At 54.0% G+C, this 16,594-nt stretch overlaps 1 protein-coding gene across 8 annotated transcripts in view; it reads left to right on the forward strand.

Moving 5' to 3' along the window:
* Nucleotides 1-16,594, forward strand: part of DNM1 (dynamin 1) — a 44,450-nt gene that overhangs the window by 7,041 nt on the left and 20,815 nt on the right. For 5 of the 8 annotated variants that reach the window (XM_086684158.1, XM_086684156.1, XM_086684153.1 and 2 more), the window contains exons 2-10: nucleotides 6,058-6,131; nucleotides 6,448-6,597; nucleotides 6,962-7,165; nucleotides 7,400-7,498; nucleotides 7,595-7,755; nucleotides 8,812-8,954; nucleotides 9,065-9,200; nucleotides 9,379-9,446; nucleotides 10,579-10,717. In XM_086684158.1, the coding sequence (XP_086540284.1) occupies nucleotides 6,058-6,131; nucleotides 6,448-6,597; nucleotides 6,962-7,165; nucleotides 7,400-7,498; nucleotides 7,595-7,755; nucleotides 8,812-8,954; nucleotides 9,065-9,200; nucleotides 9,379-9,446; nucleotides 10,579-10,717 (1,174 nt within the window). Of the gene's footprint in view, nucleotides 1-6,057; nucleotides 6,132-6,447; nucleotides 6,598-6,961; nucleotides 7,166-7,399; nucleotides 7,499-7,594; nucleotides 7,756-8,811; nucleotides 8,955-9,064; nucleotides 9,201-9,378; nucleotides 9,447-10,578; nucleotides 10,718-12,355; nucleotides 12,495-16,594 lie in introns of all 8 variants that reach the window. The other 3 variants (XM_086684152.1, XM_086684151.1, XM_086684157.1) reach the window with 1 other exon arrangement.

The following is a 16,594-nucleotide window of genomic DNA, read 5'->3' on the forward strand; positions in this document are numbered from 1 at the left end:
GGTCTGAGCACAGGGGACTGAGGCCACCAGCCAGGATGGGGAGAAAAATCTCAGCAGGTGAATGCGCACTCACCTCTGACCCGAGTCCCAAATTTGAAGGAGTGAAATGCTCCCTAGCACACACACAAGGCACCTCGCCTACGGGCGCCAGATGGCTCGTGTGGCACCACCAATGGACACCCTCCATTAGACCCTCCCACAGCCGGGATCTCAGCAGCCCTAGGAGGGAGCTGCTGGGTTGTGCCCATTTCACTGATGGGGAAACTGAGGTTCGGAGCAGGGAAATCATTTAGTGGTAGCGCTACGATACTTTCACATCAAGCTTCTGGTGATAAGAAATGAGCATCCAGATGTAGCTCCATATTGAACGACTTGATGAATGTCCTTGATGAGCTGTTAGGCAAACAGAGCCGCTACTTAAGTGTGCACCGGAGGCCGGGGCATGTATGGGCACGTGAGGGGTACCTGACCTCGTCTCCCGTCCCACCAGCCTCACCCAGCCTTGCAAGGAGCAATCAAGAGGACGCAGGGGACACCGAAGCAGGCTCAGTCAGTAAAGAATGCGACTCTTGATCTGAGGGTCGTGAGTTCGAGCCCCACGTTGGGTGGAGAGATTCCTTAAAAATAAAATCTTAAAAATAAAAGCAGGTGGAGATTTCTTAAACAGCTTTATTGAGGTACAGCTTGCATGCCATAAAATTCACCTGTTTGTGGTGCGCAGCTCGATGATTTTTAGTGCATTTACACAGTTGTGCAGCCATCATCACAATCTAATTTTAAAACACTTCCATCACCCCAAAAAGAAGCCTCGTGATGATGCAGATTTTCAAGTGCCTGGCGGAGCCCCTGACCAGCAGTGCCCGATCCATCAGCGTTTGCCATGATTATTATTGTAAATGATAAAATGTTTACAATGGAGAGCCCCAGGTGTTGGGGTGATGGTTGCTCTTTATTTTTAAACATTTTGTGTATTTTCTGAACATGTTTTCAAAGGGAGAACATACGACTTTTACAAGTAGGAGGCAAAAGAGAAATCTATTTCCATCTTGAAAATATAAAGTCATCAACACTGGAAAGGAGGGAAAGAAGGGATGAAGGAGGGAAGGATAAGGAGAAAGGAAAGATCATGGATTTTTTTTAGTAGGGAAAGTGGTTGCTGAGGGGAGACTGTGTACTCAGAGTCCAGACCCCCGCGTGCCAGTCCTACCCAGTCACCAACTTGCACTGTGGTCTTGGACAACACTCTTTCCCGCCTTGTGCCTCAGTTTCCACACCTATACAATGAGGGTGATGGTGGGAAAACTGGAGGAGCTCGTCTTCAAATCATTCTTTTGGCCAGCTGGGCTACCTCGAGTGCCAGCTACCTGCCCTGCTCCATGCTGGGGGCTGGGGGCTGGGGACACTGGTAAACAGGACCAGCCCAGTCCCTGCTCTCAGGACATCAGAGCATCGGGAGAAGCCAGGCCAGGACTGCCCTGAAATGTTCAAACCGCAGCTGGAAATTCACAGGCTGTGTGGTGTGGGCATGCCTGGGGCCTCCTGGGATAATGGGAACAGAGAGGGACTTCTTGCCTGGAGGCGGCCTCACCTCCTCCCAACTGTATTTCTTGGCCCACCCGCTTCCTCGCCTCCACCCCAGCTCCGTGCTTCAGAGGGCACCTCAGAGCCTGCCCACCTCCCTTACCTTCCGCTTTCAGGGGCAAGATTTGGCTGGAAATATCCTGGCCCACCCGCCCACTCTTCCGGCCAGCCCCCGGGAGACCCACCTTCCAACTTCCTCCCTGCTGCATCATTTGGTGGGAGCCCAGCCTGCGTTCTCAGCTTGCTCGACAAGTTATATTATTTATAACCATAATAGCTACCACTGATTCAGGCCTCAAGTTATAGAAGCCTCACAGTAACCCATTTTACTGATGTGGACACTGAGGTTCAGAGAGGTATAGCCATTTGTCTACAACCACACAGCTCCTGAGTGGCAGCTCTGACATTCAACGCCGGGCCAAGCCCAGGAAACAGGAGGCTTAGAAGCAAGACTGGGTACAGACCAAACATGCCGCTTTCTGGTGGTTTTTGCATGCCACAGGACGGGGGAAGCAGGGTCCCTGAGCTCTGGCCACAGATCTCAGGTATGAGAGTAGAGTAGGGGAGGGTCACTTTGGACGTTTGGTGTACTTTCTCCAGACCCCTCTGGGCGGGACAGCACCAAATCAGGCAGGGAGCGTGCGGCGCTTGGAGGTCCTGAGGGGTGTGCATTTCATCCTCCCTGCGCTTCAGGTTTGAAGGTGCCTCTGCAGATGGCAAGGCAAGGCCTCCTCGGGAAGCCGCCATCTGTCCAGAATGAGTAGGGAGAGCTGGCATGCCACCACGCACCCCTCCCACGTGGCCCCTGAGGCTGGTGGGCCCAGCACGCTTTTCTCTGGGAACCTGTTCTGTCCTCCCTCAGCCTAAGCAGGAGCTGGGTGGGAGGTGCAGGGTGGTGCTGGCTGGAGGCCAGATCAGGCCCGAACCCCCACTTTATCAGAGCGCTGTGGGACAGGGTGTCCGGGTGGGAAGCAGGAGCCATGGAGCTATTTAGCCATGCTTGATCCTTTGAGCATCGCCTGAGCACCTACTGTGTGCCAGGCCTCTGGTGAGCGCAGGAGTCCAGCGGGGAGAAAGGAGCTCACAGTCGGGACGTGCGAACCCGCTGGCGCTCTTTGCACCCGCCCAGGCCTGGAGCCCTGACCCCCGATAGGCCACTTCCCCCGCTCAGTGCACCTCCCTGCCCCTCTCTGGGCCTCTGTCCCCACCTCTGGACAATAATGGGGGAATGACACGGTCTCTGAAAACTTCTCCTCAGTGTTCATCATTTCCATCTAACATTTCGTGGTCAGAGTCCAGAGATCCGAGTCGTGCCTGGAGGAGGCTGTCAGAGGGTTCTGCGGGATCTGTGTTCCTTGGTGACATTTGGGAACCCTCCTAGAGAGGGGGCTGCTGAGCGCCTACTGTGTACCAGACCCAAGCCACGCTTATTCCATGCCCCCCCGCCCCCCCCGAGGCTGCTGGGCCTTCTTGCAGCCCACGTGTGCTAGAGGATAATGCCCGGTTTCTATAAGGCCAGTTTGCAGCTGAGGGCTTTGAGGCCCAGAGAGTGAAACACCTTGCCCAAGGGCACCAGGCGGCAGAATGGCCAAGGCGGGATTCGAGCCCAGGGATTTGAGTGCAGGCCATGTGAGGGCCTCACTCTGAGAACCTGGGCCGTGATAGAGACGGGGCCTCTCCCCCCACCCAGGCACCTCCATCCCCACCCTGGCCGCACGAGATCCTGGTCTGAGGAGGGGCTCTACTCCCACACATAGCCCTGCCCCTCTAATCTCTGCTTCCCTTAAGCTGCTTGTCCCTTAAGTAGCCCTGGGGAGGCAGTGACTTGGGGCAGGCTGGCCCAGACCCCTGACCACCCTTCCAGCTGGGCCCTGGGCGCCACTCCCGTACCCTCTAGGTGGCACCTCGTTGACCTCTGACCTGCAGGTCGGCAGGGACCAAGTGGGCCCATCTGTGCAGGGGAGGCCTCTCAGGGAAGAGCTCCAGGGAAGGTCCATGTCTCTGCGTGGGGGGCTTTCTGTGGGGAGTCCCATCCTTTCCAGCCCCTCCTGCAGTTTCCATGGCAACTACTGTTGCCATGGTATCGCTGGGTGAGGAGCGGGTGGGGAAAAGGGTGGACCCCAGGCCCCCAAGCCCAACCCAGCCTCTGAGAACAGATGTCCTATCTCCACAGCCCTGGAGGATCCCAAATACTAGAGGGTCACCCCCCCAAAGGAATGAGTAAAGGATGGCAGAGATAGAGACAGGAACCCCCCCCCCCACCCCCGTTAATCCCCTCCTTCTCTCTGCTGACTGGTGCACCTCCGTTCCAGCACATGTCACACTGTATTGCATTATCTGTTTACTTGTCTGTCTCTCCCACCGCACTGTGAGCTCCTCCTCCGGGTAGGGAGCGGTCTGACTCATCATCTCGCTTCCCCAGGGCCCAGCACAGGGCCTGGCACAGAGCAGCTGCTCCCAAATATGTCCTAGACTGAATTTAATTGAATTACATAAAAAGCCACGTCTGGCTTCTTGGATTGAAGGAACGGCACACTTTGACAGGGAAGTTCCCAGGCTCTGGGGCCCAACAGACCCTTGGGTTTGAATCCTAGCTCTGCCATTCCCATCTGGATGACCTTGACAAGTCCCTTCACCTCTCTGACCCTCAGATGCCTCATCTGTAAAGCAATTTCCACATCAGAGCACTGTTTTGAGGACCTGGGGATTCAGTCAACATTTATTAAGTACCTCTTGGGTGCTAAGCCTTGGGCTGGACAGTGGAATACAGTGGTGGACAGGAAGACGCCAGTCCTGCCCTTCAGAGGCTTAGTCTTGCAAAAATGAAAAGTGCTTGCCTAGCGCCTGGAAACAATGAATAAATGCAGGATTCATCATCCTTCTCCTTCCTCATTGAAGTGGCTGACTCCTCCCTATTAGCCTCTAACCTCCCCAAAGGAGGGGCAGGATGAGAACAGGATGAGAGAGTCCTCCCCAGGGCCCAAGAAGAGACCTTGAACCCAGGAGCCTGGGCCTACTCTGTTGTGCCCGGGACCCTCCAGGCTAGGGAGTGGGGGCCGGGGGGTGGTGCAAAAAGCTGTGTGGTCCCGGTCAGGCTCTGAGCTGGGGGTAGGAGGCCTAGGTTCTTCTCGGGCTCTGTCCAAGTCCTATAGGAACTTGAATGTGTCTTTTCCCCTTCTTGGGCCTCCATGTGCCTCTCCATGAATGAGGTGGCCAGCTGGAGCCCTATGGTCCCTCAGGCTGTAGCCTGCTCCCCCTTTCCTGGGTCCTGGGGATCCCGTGACTGCAGTTCTGACAGCCTGGTCCCTGAAGAGGTGCCCACCCTCATGCTTGTGCTGGCCTGGGTGGGGCCAAGGGCGGGCGGGGATATGAGAAGAGCTGACAGGACAGAGAATCCACCCACAAGGGTTAGCCAAAAGGACTGCTGAGGTTCACACTGGCACAAGCAGAAATCTGAGGTATAGACATCAGGTCTAGGGCAAGGGGCGACTTTGGGAAGCTCAGGTCCAGTCCTTCGAAGACTGGGTCTTCAGGGGACCGAAGGGCAAGGAGCTCTCACTGCAGAGTCAAACAGGTCTGCATCCAGGGTCTGCTCTGCTAGATACTGACTGTGCAACCTAAACACCTCTGAGCCTCAGTTTCCTTATCTGCAAAATGGGGATAATAATGGCACCTACCGGGGCGGGGCGCCTGAGTGGTTCAGTGGGTTGAGCATCCGACTTCAGCTCAGGTCATGATCTCACAGTTCGTGAGTTCAAGCCCCACATTGGGCTCACTGCTGTCAGCCTGTCAGCGCAGATCCCACTTTGGATCCTCTCTCCCCTTCTCTCTGCCCCTCCCGGCTTCCGCTCTTCCATAAATAAATAAATAAATAAATAAATAAATAAATAAAATAATAATGGCACCTACCTCACAAGGCAATATCACGAGAGATTGCCCACAAAGAGCCTGGCATGCAGTAGGCACTTAAGAAGCATGAATTCTTGTCCTTGCTTCCTCCTTTCCCCCATGGCCCCCTCATCCTCAACCCCAGCCAGATGGGGCCCTGGGAAGGGGAAGTGAGATGCTGCCTTTCCCCACAGCGGAAGGGAGGGAAGAAAGTGCAGCTCCATTTCCTTGAGATGCACTCTGTGGCCACTGGACACTTGGGCATGTGGGGTACCCCGTGCCTCAATTGAATGGCAGTGCCTGGGTTGAGGCAGCGACTTGTTGGCCCAGAAGCAACACAGAGCATACCTGAGAGAAATCTGGGAGTTATTAGTCTTGTCTCCTGGCAGCTCACACGCATAAATCTGTGACCCAGGGTACATGGGGGAGGTTCTTTCCACCTTTCTTGCCTGTCATCTCCCCTTAGTGACCTGAAACCCTGAGGCTAAGGTGTAGTGGGCACTTTAGGAGAGCTTTGGAGCTCCCGGTGGCAGGACAGGTGCCCCTGGGACAGGCCTTGACCCTCCTCTCACTCCCAACTCATTGCAGAGACTTCCTGCCCCGAGGGTCAGGCATCGTCACCCGACGCCCCCTGGTCCTGCAGCTGGTCAATGCCACCACAGGTACGCGCTTTCGTCCACGAGCATCCCGACCGGGCCTCTTCAGTCCCCCACCCTATCCCCCAGGGAGGAGTCCAACCTAGCCGCTGAACTTGCTTGCTGTGTGACTTTGGCCCTAGATTCCCCACCAGGACAGTGGGGAACAAAAATGCATAACGTTAGACCTGGCGTTGTTGTGGAGAGGGAGGGGAGAGAAGGCAGTATTTGGGGGTGTGTGGGGGTCTATTCCCAGTGGAAGATGGGTCCCAGGTGGGTTCCGGGCTAAGATGCTTACCCATCCACCCTTCTTCCCTCCACCCCACCCACACTTTGGGGGCAGAATATGCCGAATTCTTGCACTGCAAGGGGAAGAAATTCACCGACTTTGAGGAGGTGCGTCTGGAGATCGAGGCTGAGACCGACCGAGTCACTGGCACTAACAAGGGCATCTCGCCGGTGCCGATCAACCTCCGCGTCTACTCGCCGCACGGTGAGGAGACGTGGCCCCGCCCCCGGCCTCCAGGCTCCCTCGCTTAGCTCCGCCCCCGAGACTGAGTCTTGGCCACGCCCCCTTGCTCGTTCCTCCTAAGGCGGGCTCCGCGCCTCCTGCAGACTCCGCCCCCACAGCGACCCCTCCTCTGCCCATCCTACCCCAAGCTCCACCCTGCCATGACTCCGCCCACCCCTGGCCACGCCTTTAACGGGCCGCCGCTTTGGCCCCGCGTTTCCCTAATCCCGTCCACCTGCCGCCAAACTCCTAAATGGATCCTCTCTAAACCCGGCCCTGTTCCTTAATCCGCCCGCCCACGGCCACGCCCCTCGCCTTGAGCCCGCCCTCTCGCCGCCCTGTCCAGTGCTGAACCTGACACTGGTGGACCTGCCCGGAATGACCAAGGTCCCGGTGGGGGACCAACCTCCTGACATCGAGTTCCAGATCCGGGACATGCTTATGCAGTTCGTCACCAAAGAGAACTGCCTCATCCTGGCTGTATCCCCGGCCAACTCCGACTTGGCCAACTCCGATGCTCTGAAGGTTGCCAAGGAGGTGGACCCCCAGGGTAGGTTCCTAAGGGCAGCAGAAGTGCAAGGCCCTGGGGGTCTACCCTCAGTGCCAGGCGGAGGGAGCTGCTCTGTAAAGAATGAATGAGGCGGGAGAGCAGAGGCAGGCAATGGGGGAGGGAGGGCGTGGGGAGGGAGATGTGGGGAGCGGGATGGCAGTCGGGGTGCATGTGGGTCCCATGGGAGGGCAAGTGCAGGTGTAGACGGCCCTCTCCTGCTGCCCTCCCCCTCAGGCCAGCGCACCATCGGGGTCATCACCAAGCTGGACCTAATGGACGAGGGCACAGATGCCCGTGATGTGCTGGAGAACAAACTGCTCCCCCTGCGCAGAGGTAGGCAGGCGCCTCCCCTGACCTGCTCCACTGCCCTTCCTTGTCACCCCACCCTGTGCAAGGCTGGTTGCCCCTGACCTGGACCCTCTTCCACAGGCTACATTGGGGTGGTGAACCGGAGCCAGAAGGACATTGATGGCAAGAAGGACATCACGGCGGCCTTGGCCGCTGAACGCAAGTTCTTCCTCTCCCATCCGTCCTACCGCCACTTGGCTGACCGCATGGGCACGCCCTACCTGCAGAAGGTCCTCAACCAGGTAGAAGCTCAGGCCTGGGGAAACCAGCATGAGGACAGAATCATTTACATGTGTTTTGGGAGGGTGGCCAACGGAGGTTAGCGTCCACATCGTGCGTACGAACTGGGCCCCAGAAAACAAAGCAACTTGCCCACAGCCCCACCCACTGTGAGGTAGCACCAGAGCTTTGCTGGCTTTTCCCTGACAGGGGCCTGGAAAGGGAGCCCTGTAGGCCCTGTGGGTGGAGAGAAGACCCAGACCTTGTGTGGAGGGTGGCACTGACAAGGGCTTGGGTTTGGGGGCCATCACTAGAGTGTACTTGGCCGAAGACCTTGCTTCCTTCTGAAACGGAGAGAGGCTCGTCTGGAGACAGGGATGGGCCATCCCAAGGGCTTCCCTAGGATGTTTCTCCATCTGGAATGGGGCTTCCAGAACCGAGGCATGTGTGTATGTGATGTTGGAAGGGAGGCAGTGGGGAAGGCAGGGTGGTGTAGGGGCAGAATTGGGGACTCTGGAGGCCATAGACCTGACACTTGAGCTCTCTGAATCTCCATTTCTGTAAAATCCTGATGATGGGAATAAGGCCCCATTTCATAAGATCCCTGTGTAGCTTCAGGGAGATACTGTGTGTGGGGACCGAGCCAGAGCGAGCCCCAGTACTTGAGAATTACCTTACAGGAGGCCTAAACCCAGAGGGTATAAGGGGACAGCCCCCCCCAGCCATCCCTGTCCCAGAGAGATTTTATTTGGCCTTCATCGTGTCTAAAAATATTGTTAGTCAAAAATCAGGTAATTTCAAATAAAAATCTAGACTTCTGGCTTCTGTTGAAACTTGTATTATTCGCTTATGAATTTAGTTAATACCCCCCTGTATGCCAGGCCCTGCCCTGGGCAGCTTTCCTTCTCGTAGGCAGGGCAGTAGTGGGCAGGGTCATGGCTGCCTTCTGCAGCTCTCAACCTGACCACACCCACAGTCCCCCCCCCCCCACCGCCCCCGGGCATCCTGGTCCCTGCTTGACCCCGTGGGCATCTGTGTTGGTGCCCATGGCCTTAACCCTTGTCTCATCCCCGCCCCAGCAACTGACCAACCACATCCGGGACACCCTGCCGGGGCTTCGGAACAAGCTGCAGAGCCAGCTCCTGTCCATCGAGAAGGAGGTGGAGGAGTACAAGAACTTCCGGCCAGATGACCCAGCTCGCAAGACCAAGGCTCTGCTGCAGTGAGGCCCTCCCCAACTCCTGACTCCCCGGCACTGAGCTGCCCTCCAGCGCGGGGTTCGCCCAGGGCTCCCTCCACTAGGCTCCTGACGTCGCACCACTCTCCCCCCAGGATGGTCCAGCAGTTTGCCGTGGACTTTGAGAAGCGCATTGAGGGCTCAGGGGACCAGATCGACACCTATGAACTGTCAGGGGGAGCCCGCATCAACCGGATCTTCCATGAGCGCTTCCCCTTTGAGCTAGTCAAGGTAGGATGATCTCCCCGGGGGCGGGGGGAGAGGGGAGGCTTAGAACTACCACCCTCCCCCCAGGACTTTCACACATATCTTTGCTGACCTGGCACCCAGCCCCGGGTGTGGGGCGTCTGTCTTGGCCTTCCAGGGAGGAGGAAGGCCCTGACCGGCTGTCTCTGGCTCTCCTACACAGATGGAGTTTGATGAGAAGGAGCTCCGAAGAGAGATCAGCTACGCCATCAAGAATATCCATGGCATTAGGCACGTATTGGGACTGGGGAAGGGGGCTGAGCCCTGGAAGGCAGGGGTTCTGGTGCCACGGCACAGGGAGTGGTGAAGTGAGCCGCCCTCAGGAAAGACCAAGAGCTCTGGTCCCCAGTCCCCTCAACCCCTTCTGGCTTCCAGCTCAAACGGGCTCGAGCTGGGGGAGGTGGACGGGAGGCCTGGGCCGCTCCCTCCCCGCACCTGCTGTCCTCCTTTGCTGTCCCTGGGAGCAGGGCCTGGAGGCTGGACCAGGTGGGCAGAGCCCAGGACATAGGTGGCTGGGGAAGCTTCTCTGGGCTTGGGCCCCTGCCTGTCCTCAGGATGAGACAGCTTCCCCCAGTCCTATCCAGGTAGCTGCACACAGCTGGCCAAACCACTGGGGAGGGCCTGGGATGGAGCATCGAGGTATTGGTCTGTGTCCTTTTATGATAGGACAGGGCCTCTCAACCCTCCAGATCCTCCCATAGTCCCATTAGCCCGAAGTGGGCCCCATTCTACACCACTTCCCTCCTTCTAGCTAACCCCACTGCCTTTGGAACAGGAAGGGGGGGCCTGGAAAAAAAGATTGTTCCTTAAAAGCTTAGCCCCCTTCAAGGACCCAGATCTACACTGTTCATTCAACAAGAAAATTTAAAGCATCTGCTATGTGCCAGGCAGTGAACAAGACAAAATGTCCCTGCTTTTATACAGGTTGAATTCCAAGGTTTGGTATGGAATTTACAGACTGATAACTGCATTGGCCGAGGCACAGGAAAAAAAAAAAAATATCGCTCCTCAGCTTAAAATAAAATGTTTTATTCCCAGAAAGGCTCCTAAAGAGAACCCAGTTTGGCATTTTTCATACCATTTCTGGCCATAGAACCTTTTGTATGAATAGAATCTTAAGAGCAAGCCGGACATACATGACAATTATAAGCAGACCTTGTCTTGCCCCCAAAGAGCATCCATGGAATGTCCTTCATTCAAATCCCTCCTGCCCATTTTACAGAGAAGGACACTGAAGCCCAGAGAGGGGTAGTGGGAGGACCCCAAGGGCAGAGTTCAGGCGGTCGGGGTGGGGCCCTGACCTGGCACTCCTGGCAGGAGCTGGCCTGTGACACTGTGCCCTTCTCCCGTTCCGGGCATTCAGAACGGGGCTCTTTACCCCAGACATGGCCTTTGAGACCATTGTGAAAAAGCAGGTGAAGAAGATCCGAGAACCGTGTCTCAAGTGTGTGGACATGGTTATCTCGGAGCTAATCAGCACGGTTAGACAGTGCACCAAGAAGGTAACCCGGTGGCCCGGGCCAGCCCCCCCCCCCCCCGCCTCTGCCCCCATCCTGCATTGCTGCCAGGCTCTCCTTTGCCACACCCCCCACTGCCTCCTCGGTAGCATGTACAGACCTCAGCGGGGTGGGGGAGGCAGGCAACCACAGACCAAGATGGGGGGCCTCTCCGAGGGGGCCTTACCCACTTCCTGGCCCCCAGGCACAGGGAACAGACATTGATAAGACAGGTGTGATGGTGGCTCTTGTCCTGAGAGCCCACCAAGAGCTCCCCCAGCTCAGGGAGAATAGGCCTTGAAGGGCCCCGAGCCCTCTTCCTGCCCTCAGAGGTGAGGTCATCTCTAGTGGCTCCAGGGAGGGGTCTTGGGGAACACCTTGGCCCTGCAGACAGGAGAGCTACGGGGCCTACTTGGCTGCTGCTCTGGGGATCTGGATGGCCAGAGGGGTGCAGAGGACCCAGGTCTGGCAGGTACCTGACTCCCCACTGTCCTTCATTCCCCCCCCCCATTCCCACCCTAGCCTCACTCAGGACCCTGCCCTTCCCTTCCATCCACATCCAACCTTCCAGGGACAGAATCCTCTTCCATCTGCTATGTCATCTGAGCCTCACAGAACCACGCAAGGAGGGAAGGGCAGGGCAGGGAGGATGGCGCCCATGTCACAGCAGGAAGACTGAGGCTTAGGAGATCGAGTGACTTGTCCAAGGTCATATGAGCCGGCAGGTGGCAGAGCTGTTACTCGAAACCACGGCTTTGGACTCCAAATCCAGTCCTTGTTTAATTCCACCCCCCAGCCTCCCTTCCTTTCCTCTCTTCACTACTGCCCTGGCCCCTCTCTACCACCTCCACTCTTTCTGTCTTTCCTCTTCTCTCTCTGTCTTTCCCAGCTGAGTTCTCCAGACCCTTTTGGAAGAGAGGCAAAGGATGCCCCTTGAGGAGAAAGGGAAGGGCAGGAGTAGAGTAGGGAGCTGGAGAGTGGAGGTCAGGCAGCTACCCTGCAACTCCAGGAGGCATCATCTGCACCACAGTCTATGCAAATGGAGCCCCCTGGAGTTTTGCAGTGCACAGCCTGGGCAGCTGGATGCAGTAATCCTGGTGGACGTACGGAATTGTGCTGGGCTTCGGAGTCAGGATGAAGTGAATGCAGGAGGTGCTGGCAAACCTAGAACTGAACAGAATGGGTGGGTGGGGTCCTGGCCTGGGCCAGCCCCTTAGGAGGACTCAAGGCTGGGACAAAGATAGCATCAGGAAAGACAGAGAGGGCCGGCTCAGGGTAAGCTGGGGGTGGAGGACGCCAAGCCCTGGGGAGAGGATCTGAACTCAGTAAGGGGCCTTGTACAGAACAGGGGGTTGGTCCCTCAGAAGCCCCCCCCCCCCCCCGCCCCATACCCACAGAACCCTTCAAGATACCTGGCCGCTCCTAGGAGGTGCCGGCCCTGGGGGGCGGTAGGGAGGGCCGGTCCCACACTCACATTGTCTTCTGTTCTCTCTTTCTCTGTGTCGGTGTCTCTCTCTTTTCCCCCATGCCTGTGCCATCCTCCACTCCTGAATCCTGGCTCTGCTCGGCTTTCACTCCCCTTCCTTCTCCCGGCCCTGCCCATGGCTGCTTCTCCTCCTGTCCCCTCCTCCTCCCCGGGTGCAGGACGGGCCTCTTCACACCTGACCTCGCTTTTGAAGCCACAGTGAAAAAGCAGGTGCAGAAGCTCAAAGAGCCCAGTATCAAGTGTGTGGATATGGTAGTCAGTGAGCTCACGGCCACCATCAGAAAGTGTAGCGAAAAGGTATGACGGCCACCAGGGCGGGGCTGGGCCTGGCCGTCCCTTCCTCATGGCCAGGGACTCCCGTGGGCAGAACCATCTGCTGAACAGACCCGGCAGCCTCTAGGCCACCCACGTGGACCCAAACACCTGTGCTGGCCAGGTGACTCCGGGCCCTTAAGTTTCGTGCCAGCTTATCACCCTGGGTCTGTTTAAATTTATGATCCTTTTAGGCCCCCATCTCTGCCAGAAGACCACCCCAACCCGCGCATCCTCAGTGGCCCCTTTTCACCAATAAGAAGGACAATGGCGACAATGCTAAGGGGACAGCTGCTATTTATTGAGCACCTATTATGTGCCAAGCACCGAGCTAAGCGCTTATCCTTTTTATCTCACGTTAGCCTCTCAACAACCCTAAGAAGTGGGTAGTATTATCCCCATTTTACAGATGAACAAACTGAGTCTCGGACAAGAAGAGCAGAGTGGGGTTCTGATTTAGGAAAGCTGAGGGAGTAGACCTGGGATCAGGGCCTCCTGGAGTCGGGGAACTATCCCAGTTCCTTAAAACAAATTTGCCTAAAAGCATATTGGATTACTCACTTTCTAGTAATCCATATGCATTCGACAGGGTCAGCCTCTTTTGGGTCTGTGACCTTTTAGATGCCTTCTTCCTATTTGTCCACTTTGGGGCATTTTGAGGATTTTTAGCCAGATATTCCCAACACAGTTCTTCCCTCGGGGGAGTGCATGAAAATCAGTTGACTGGGGGAGCTCTTCCAGAATTCAAATGTCCCTGCCCAGCCGGCTGAATCAGAATCTCAGGGAGAGCCCAGCCTCACCTGTACTTGAAAAAGCTCCCTATGCTGGGAGGTGGGGGCCCTTCTGCCCCAACTTCATGTTTCAAATACATGGGTTTTTCATGGCTCGTACATAATTAGTCATGTGCACCCCCCCCCCCCCGTTATCCTCTATCACTTTGCCCACTTTTCATGCCTAATGCAGACGGTAAGCAAATTAACATCCACTCCATCCCTGTTTCAGGTGGAATAAAATCTGGGCTGGACTCCCCACTGCATAGTATTTACCACGACGTCTGAGTCATGGTCCCACTGCACCTTGACTACTAAGCCACACAATCTCACTTTTGTTAAATTTTTAAAAATACCGAGTTTAGTTTAAGCTGCCTCAAATCTCTTTACAAACGAAGACAAGGTATGACTACATTTTTTTTTTTTTAACTTTGGCTTTTAATTGTAAAACTAGTACATTCTCCGTTTTAAAAGTTTGGTAAACGCCAAGGCTTAGAGAGAAGGCCGCCCCCCTCCCTTTCCAGGGAGGCACCATGGAGATTTTTGTACATTTCTTGCAACGTACACTCCTTTTAAAAAAAAAAAAAAAAGAAAGAAAGAAAAAAAGAAAAAGAAACGATCCTTCTTGATTTTGTTCTGATCATGCAGGATTGTTATAAAAATATTCAAGCAGCACAGAGAAAGCAAATCCCCACAATTGAACAACTCTAAAGATAAAAACAAATACGTGGACCACGCTTCCTAACTAATTACGTATATATGCCAGTTTAACCTAAATGGACCATACTCCACACACTGATTCGGGAACTCTTTTTTACCAAGCAGTGTGTCATGGGAATGTAACTACAGGAAGATGTGCCCTTGAACTGCTGAATCGTAGCCCACGGTAGAAATGTGCTGTGATCTACATATTCAATACCTCTTGACATTTAGATTGTTTCAAACTTTTTTTCTCTTACAAACAGTGCTGCAGCGAACATCCTTATAGATGTATTTACAACATATATCCTGTTGCTTCTTCTTTGGTTTAATGTTTATTTATTTAGCGAGAGAGAGAGAGAGAGAGAGAGAGAGAGAGGGAGGGAGAGAGAATCCCAAGCAGGCTTCGTGCTGTCAGCGCAGAGCCCAATGCGGGGCTCGATCTCACCAACCGTGAGGTCATGACCTGAGCTGAATCCAGAGCCGGACGCTTACCCGACTGAGCCATCCAGATGCCTCTCCTGTTGTTTCTTTAGAGCAAATTTTTACCCAGAGAATCGCCTAGTCGAGAGAGACGAGTATTTCACGATTTTGGTAACTTCCACAAGAGTGCTCCCCAGAAAGTGTTACTTATTCCTCCAGATATTTTTTTCTATATGTAGGTTTATTTACTCTGTTAGGTAGTCACACTGTAAACGTACTAGCATTCTGCTTTTTCTTTTAGTAGCACACATTTTGGGGGGTATTATCACATAGTCAACATAAACATTTTTTAGTGGTTGCATAATAGGTTTATCATGGTTTACATAACAATTTTCCTATTGGTGAACATTTAAATTGTCTCCAGTTATTCAATATTATAAATAATCTGACAATGAACATCTTTTTTTTTTTTTTAAGTGTGTATTTATTTCTGAGAGAGACAGAGAGGGACAGAGTGTGAGCAGGGGAGGGGCAGAGAGGGAGACAAGAATCTGAAGCAGGCTCCGGGCTCTGAGCTGTCGGCACAGAGCCCAACACCAGGCTTGAACTCGTGAACTGCGAGACCGTGACCTGAGCCGAGGTCAGATGCCCAACCGACTGAGCCACCAAGGCACCTCCCCCCCTCCTTTTTTAAGTAAGCTCTACACCCACAATCCTGAGATCAAGTGTCGCAGGCTCCACTAACTGAGCCAGCCAGGCGCCCCCGAACATCTTTTATCTGTTCAAATGTTTATTTTTCTGTCTCTAGGAGTTTTTCCTTAGGATAGATTCCTAGAAGACGGCTTACTAGATACAAACACTTTTTAAAAACTGTGAAACGGGGCGCCTGGGTGGCTCAGTCGGTTAAGCGGCTGACTTCAGCTCAGGTCATGATATCGTAGTCCGTGAGTTTGAGCCCCGCATCAGGTTCTGTGCTGGCAGCTCAGAGCCTGGAGCCTGCTTCTGATCCTGTGTCTCCCTCTCTCTCTGCCCCTCCCCTGCTTGCTCTCTGTCTCTGTCTCTCTCTCTCAAAAATAATAAGCATTAAAAAAATTTTTTTAAATAAAAACTGTGAAACACTCTGCTGAATTGCATTCCAAAAGAAAGCAGTAATTATCGTATATGGTAAAATTTTGGAAACAACCCAGATGTCCACCAAGAGGCGATCGATTATGTAAAGTATCACCCAGTCAACAGCAGACTATATGTTAGAAGGGCAGGCATATTTATTTCCATTCACATGTCCCTCTACAGTGTACTGTGGGGTGAAAAAGCAGGTTTCAGAAGACAATGTATAATATTTGGGGGGAGGAAATAATATAGATAAATAACAAAATCCCAAAGGCACAGTCACCAAATTGCTAACTGTTACTTTAAGAGCAGGCAAGGAAAAATGGGAACTTTCCCATTTCCACTCTGAAAAATTTAGTCTTACAGTGAGTCTGTAGATTTTTGTCAGGAGGAATATGGATCAACAAAAACTTTAAAGGGGAAACCTTATAAATTATTTATTTCTGAAGTTTATTTATTTTGAGAGAGAAAGAGCGAGTGGGGGAGGGACAGAGAGAGAGAGAGGGAAAGAGAGAATCCCAGGCAGGCTCCACACTGTCAGCACAGAGCCCTACACCGGGCTGGATCCCACGAACCGTGAGATCATGACCTGAGCTGAAACCAAGAGTTGGACGCTCAGTCGACTGAACCACCCAGGCGCCCCATAAATTATTTCTAAAAAATAATTTTGCCTTTTGATTTATTTAATGAGTAGTAATGATCTCTTTTCTTTACACGGCAAAATACACCCATCTTCGTCTAATTTTTTCCTCCCCAAGTCTTCTAGAAGTTTAGCAAGGCCCCCCCTGACAGAGGCTTCTAAATAGTCAGCTCTTAACTATTCCCAGACCTGCTGGGACTGCAACTTTCCTCTCTGGATAAAATCTAAAGTTTAATGTCACACGTGGGACGTACTCAATCCTCTCAACAACGCCAAAAGGGAAGGTGCTGTTCCTACCCCATTTTACGTGTGGAGAAGCCAAGGCTCGGAGAGGTTGCAGTCACTTTTTTAAGGACAGTCGGCAGGGCAGGGGCTGGCTTTGAAACAAGAGTCATGTGGCTCCAGGGCCTGTGTCCTTGGCCACGAACTCGTGGGCTCCAAAC

Source organism: Puma concolor, chromosome D4 (genome assembly GCF_028749965.1).
Source record: "Puma concolor isolate L17-30 chromosome D4, mPumCon1.1.hap2, whole genome shotgun sequence".
Lineage (NCBI taxonomy): Eukaryota > Metazoa > Chordata > Mammalia > Carnivora > Felidae > Puma > Puma concolor.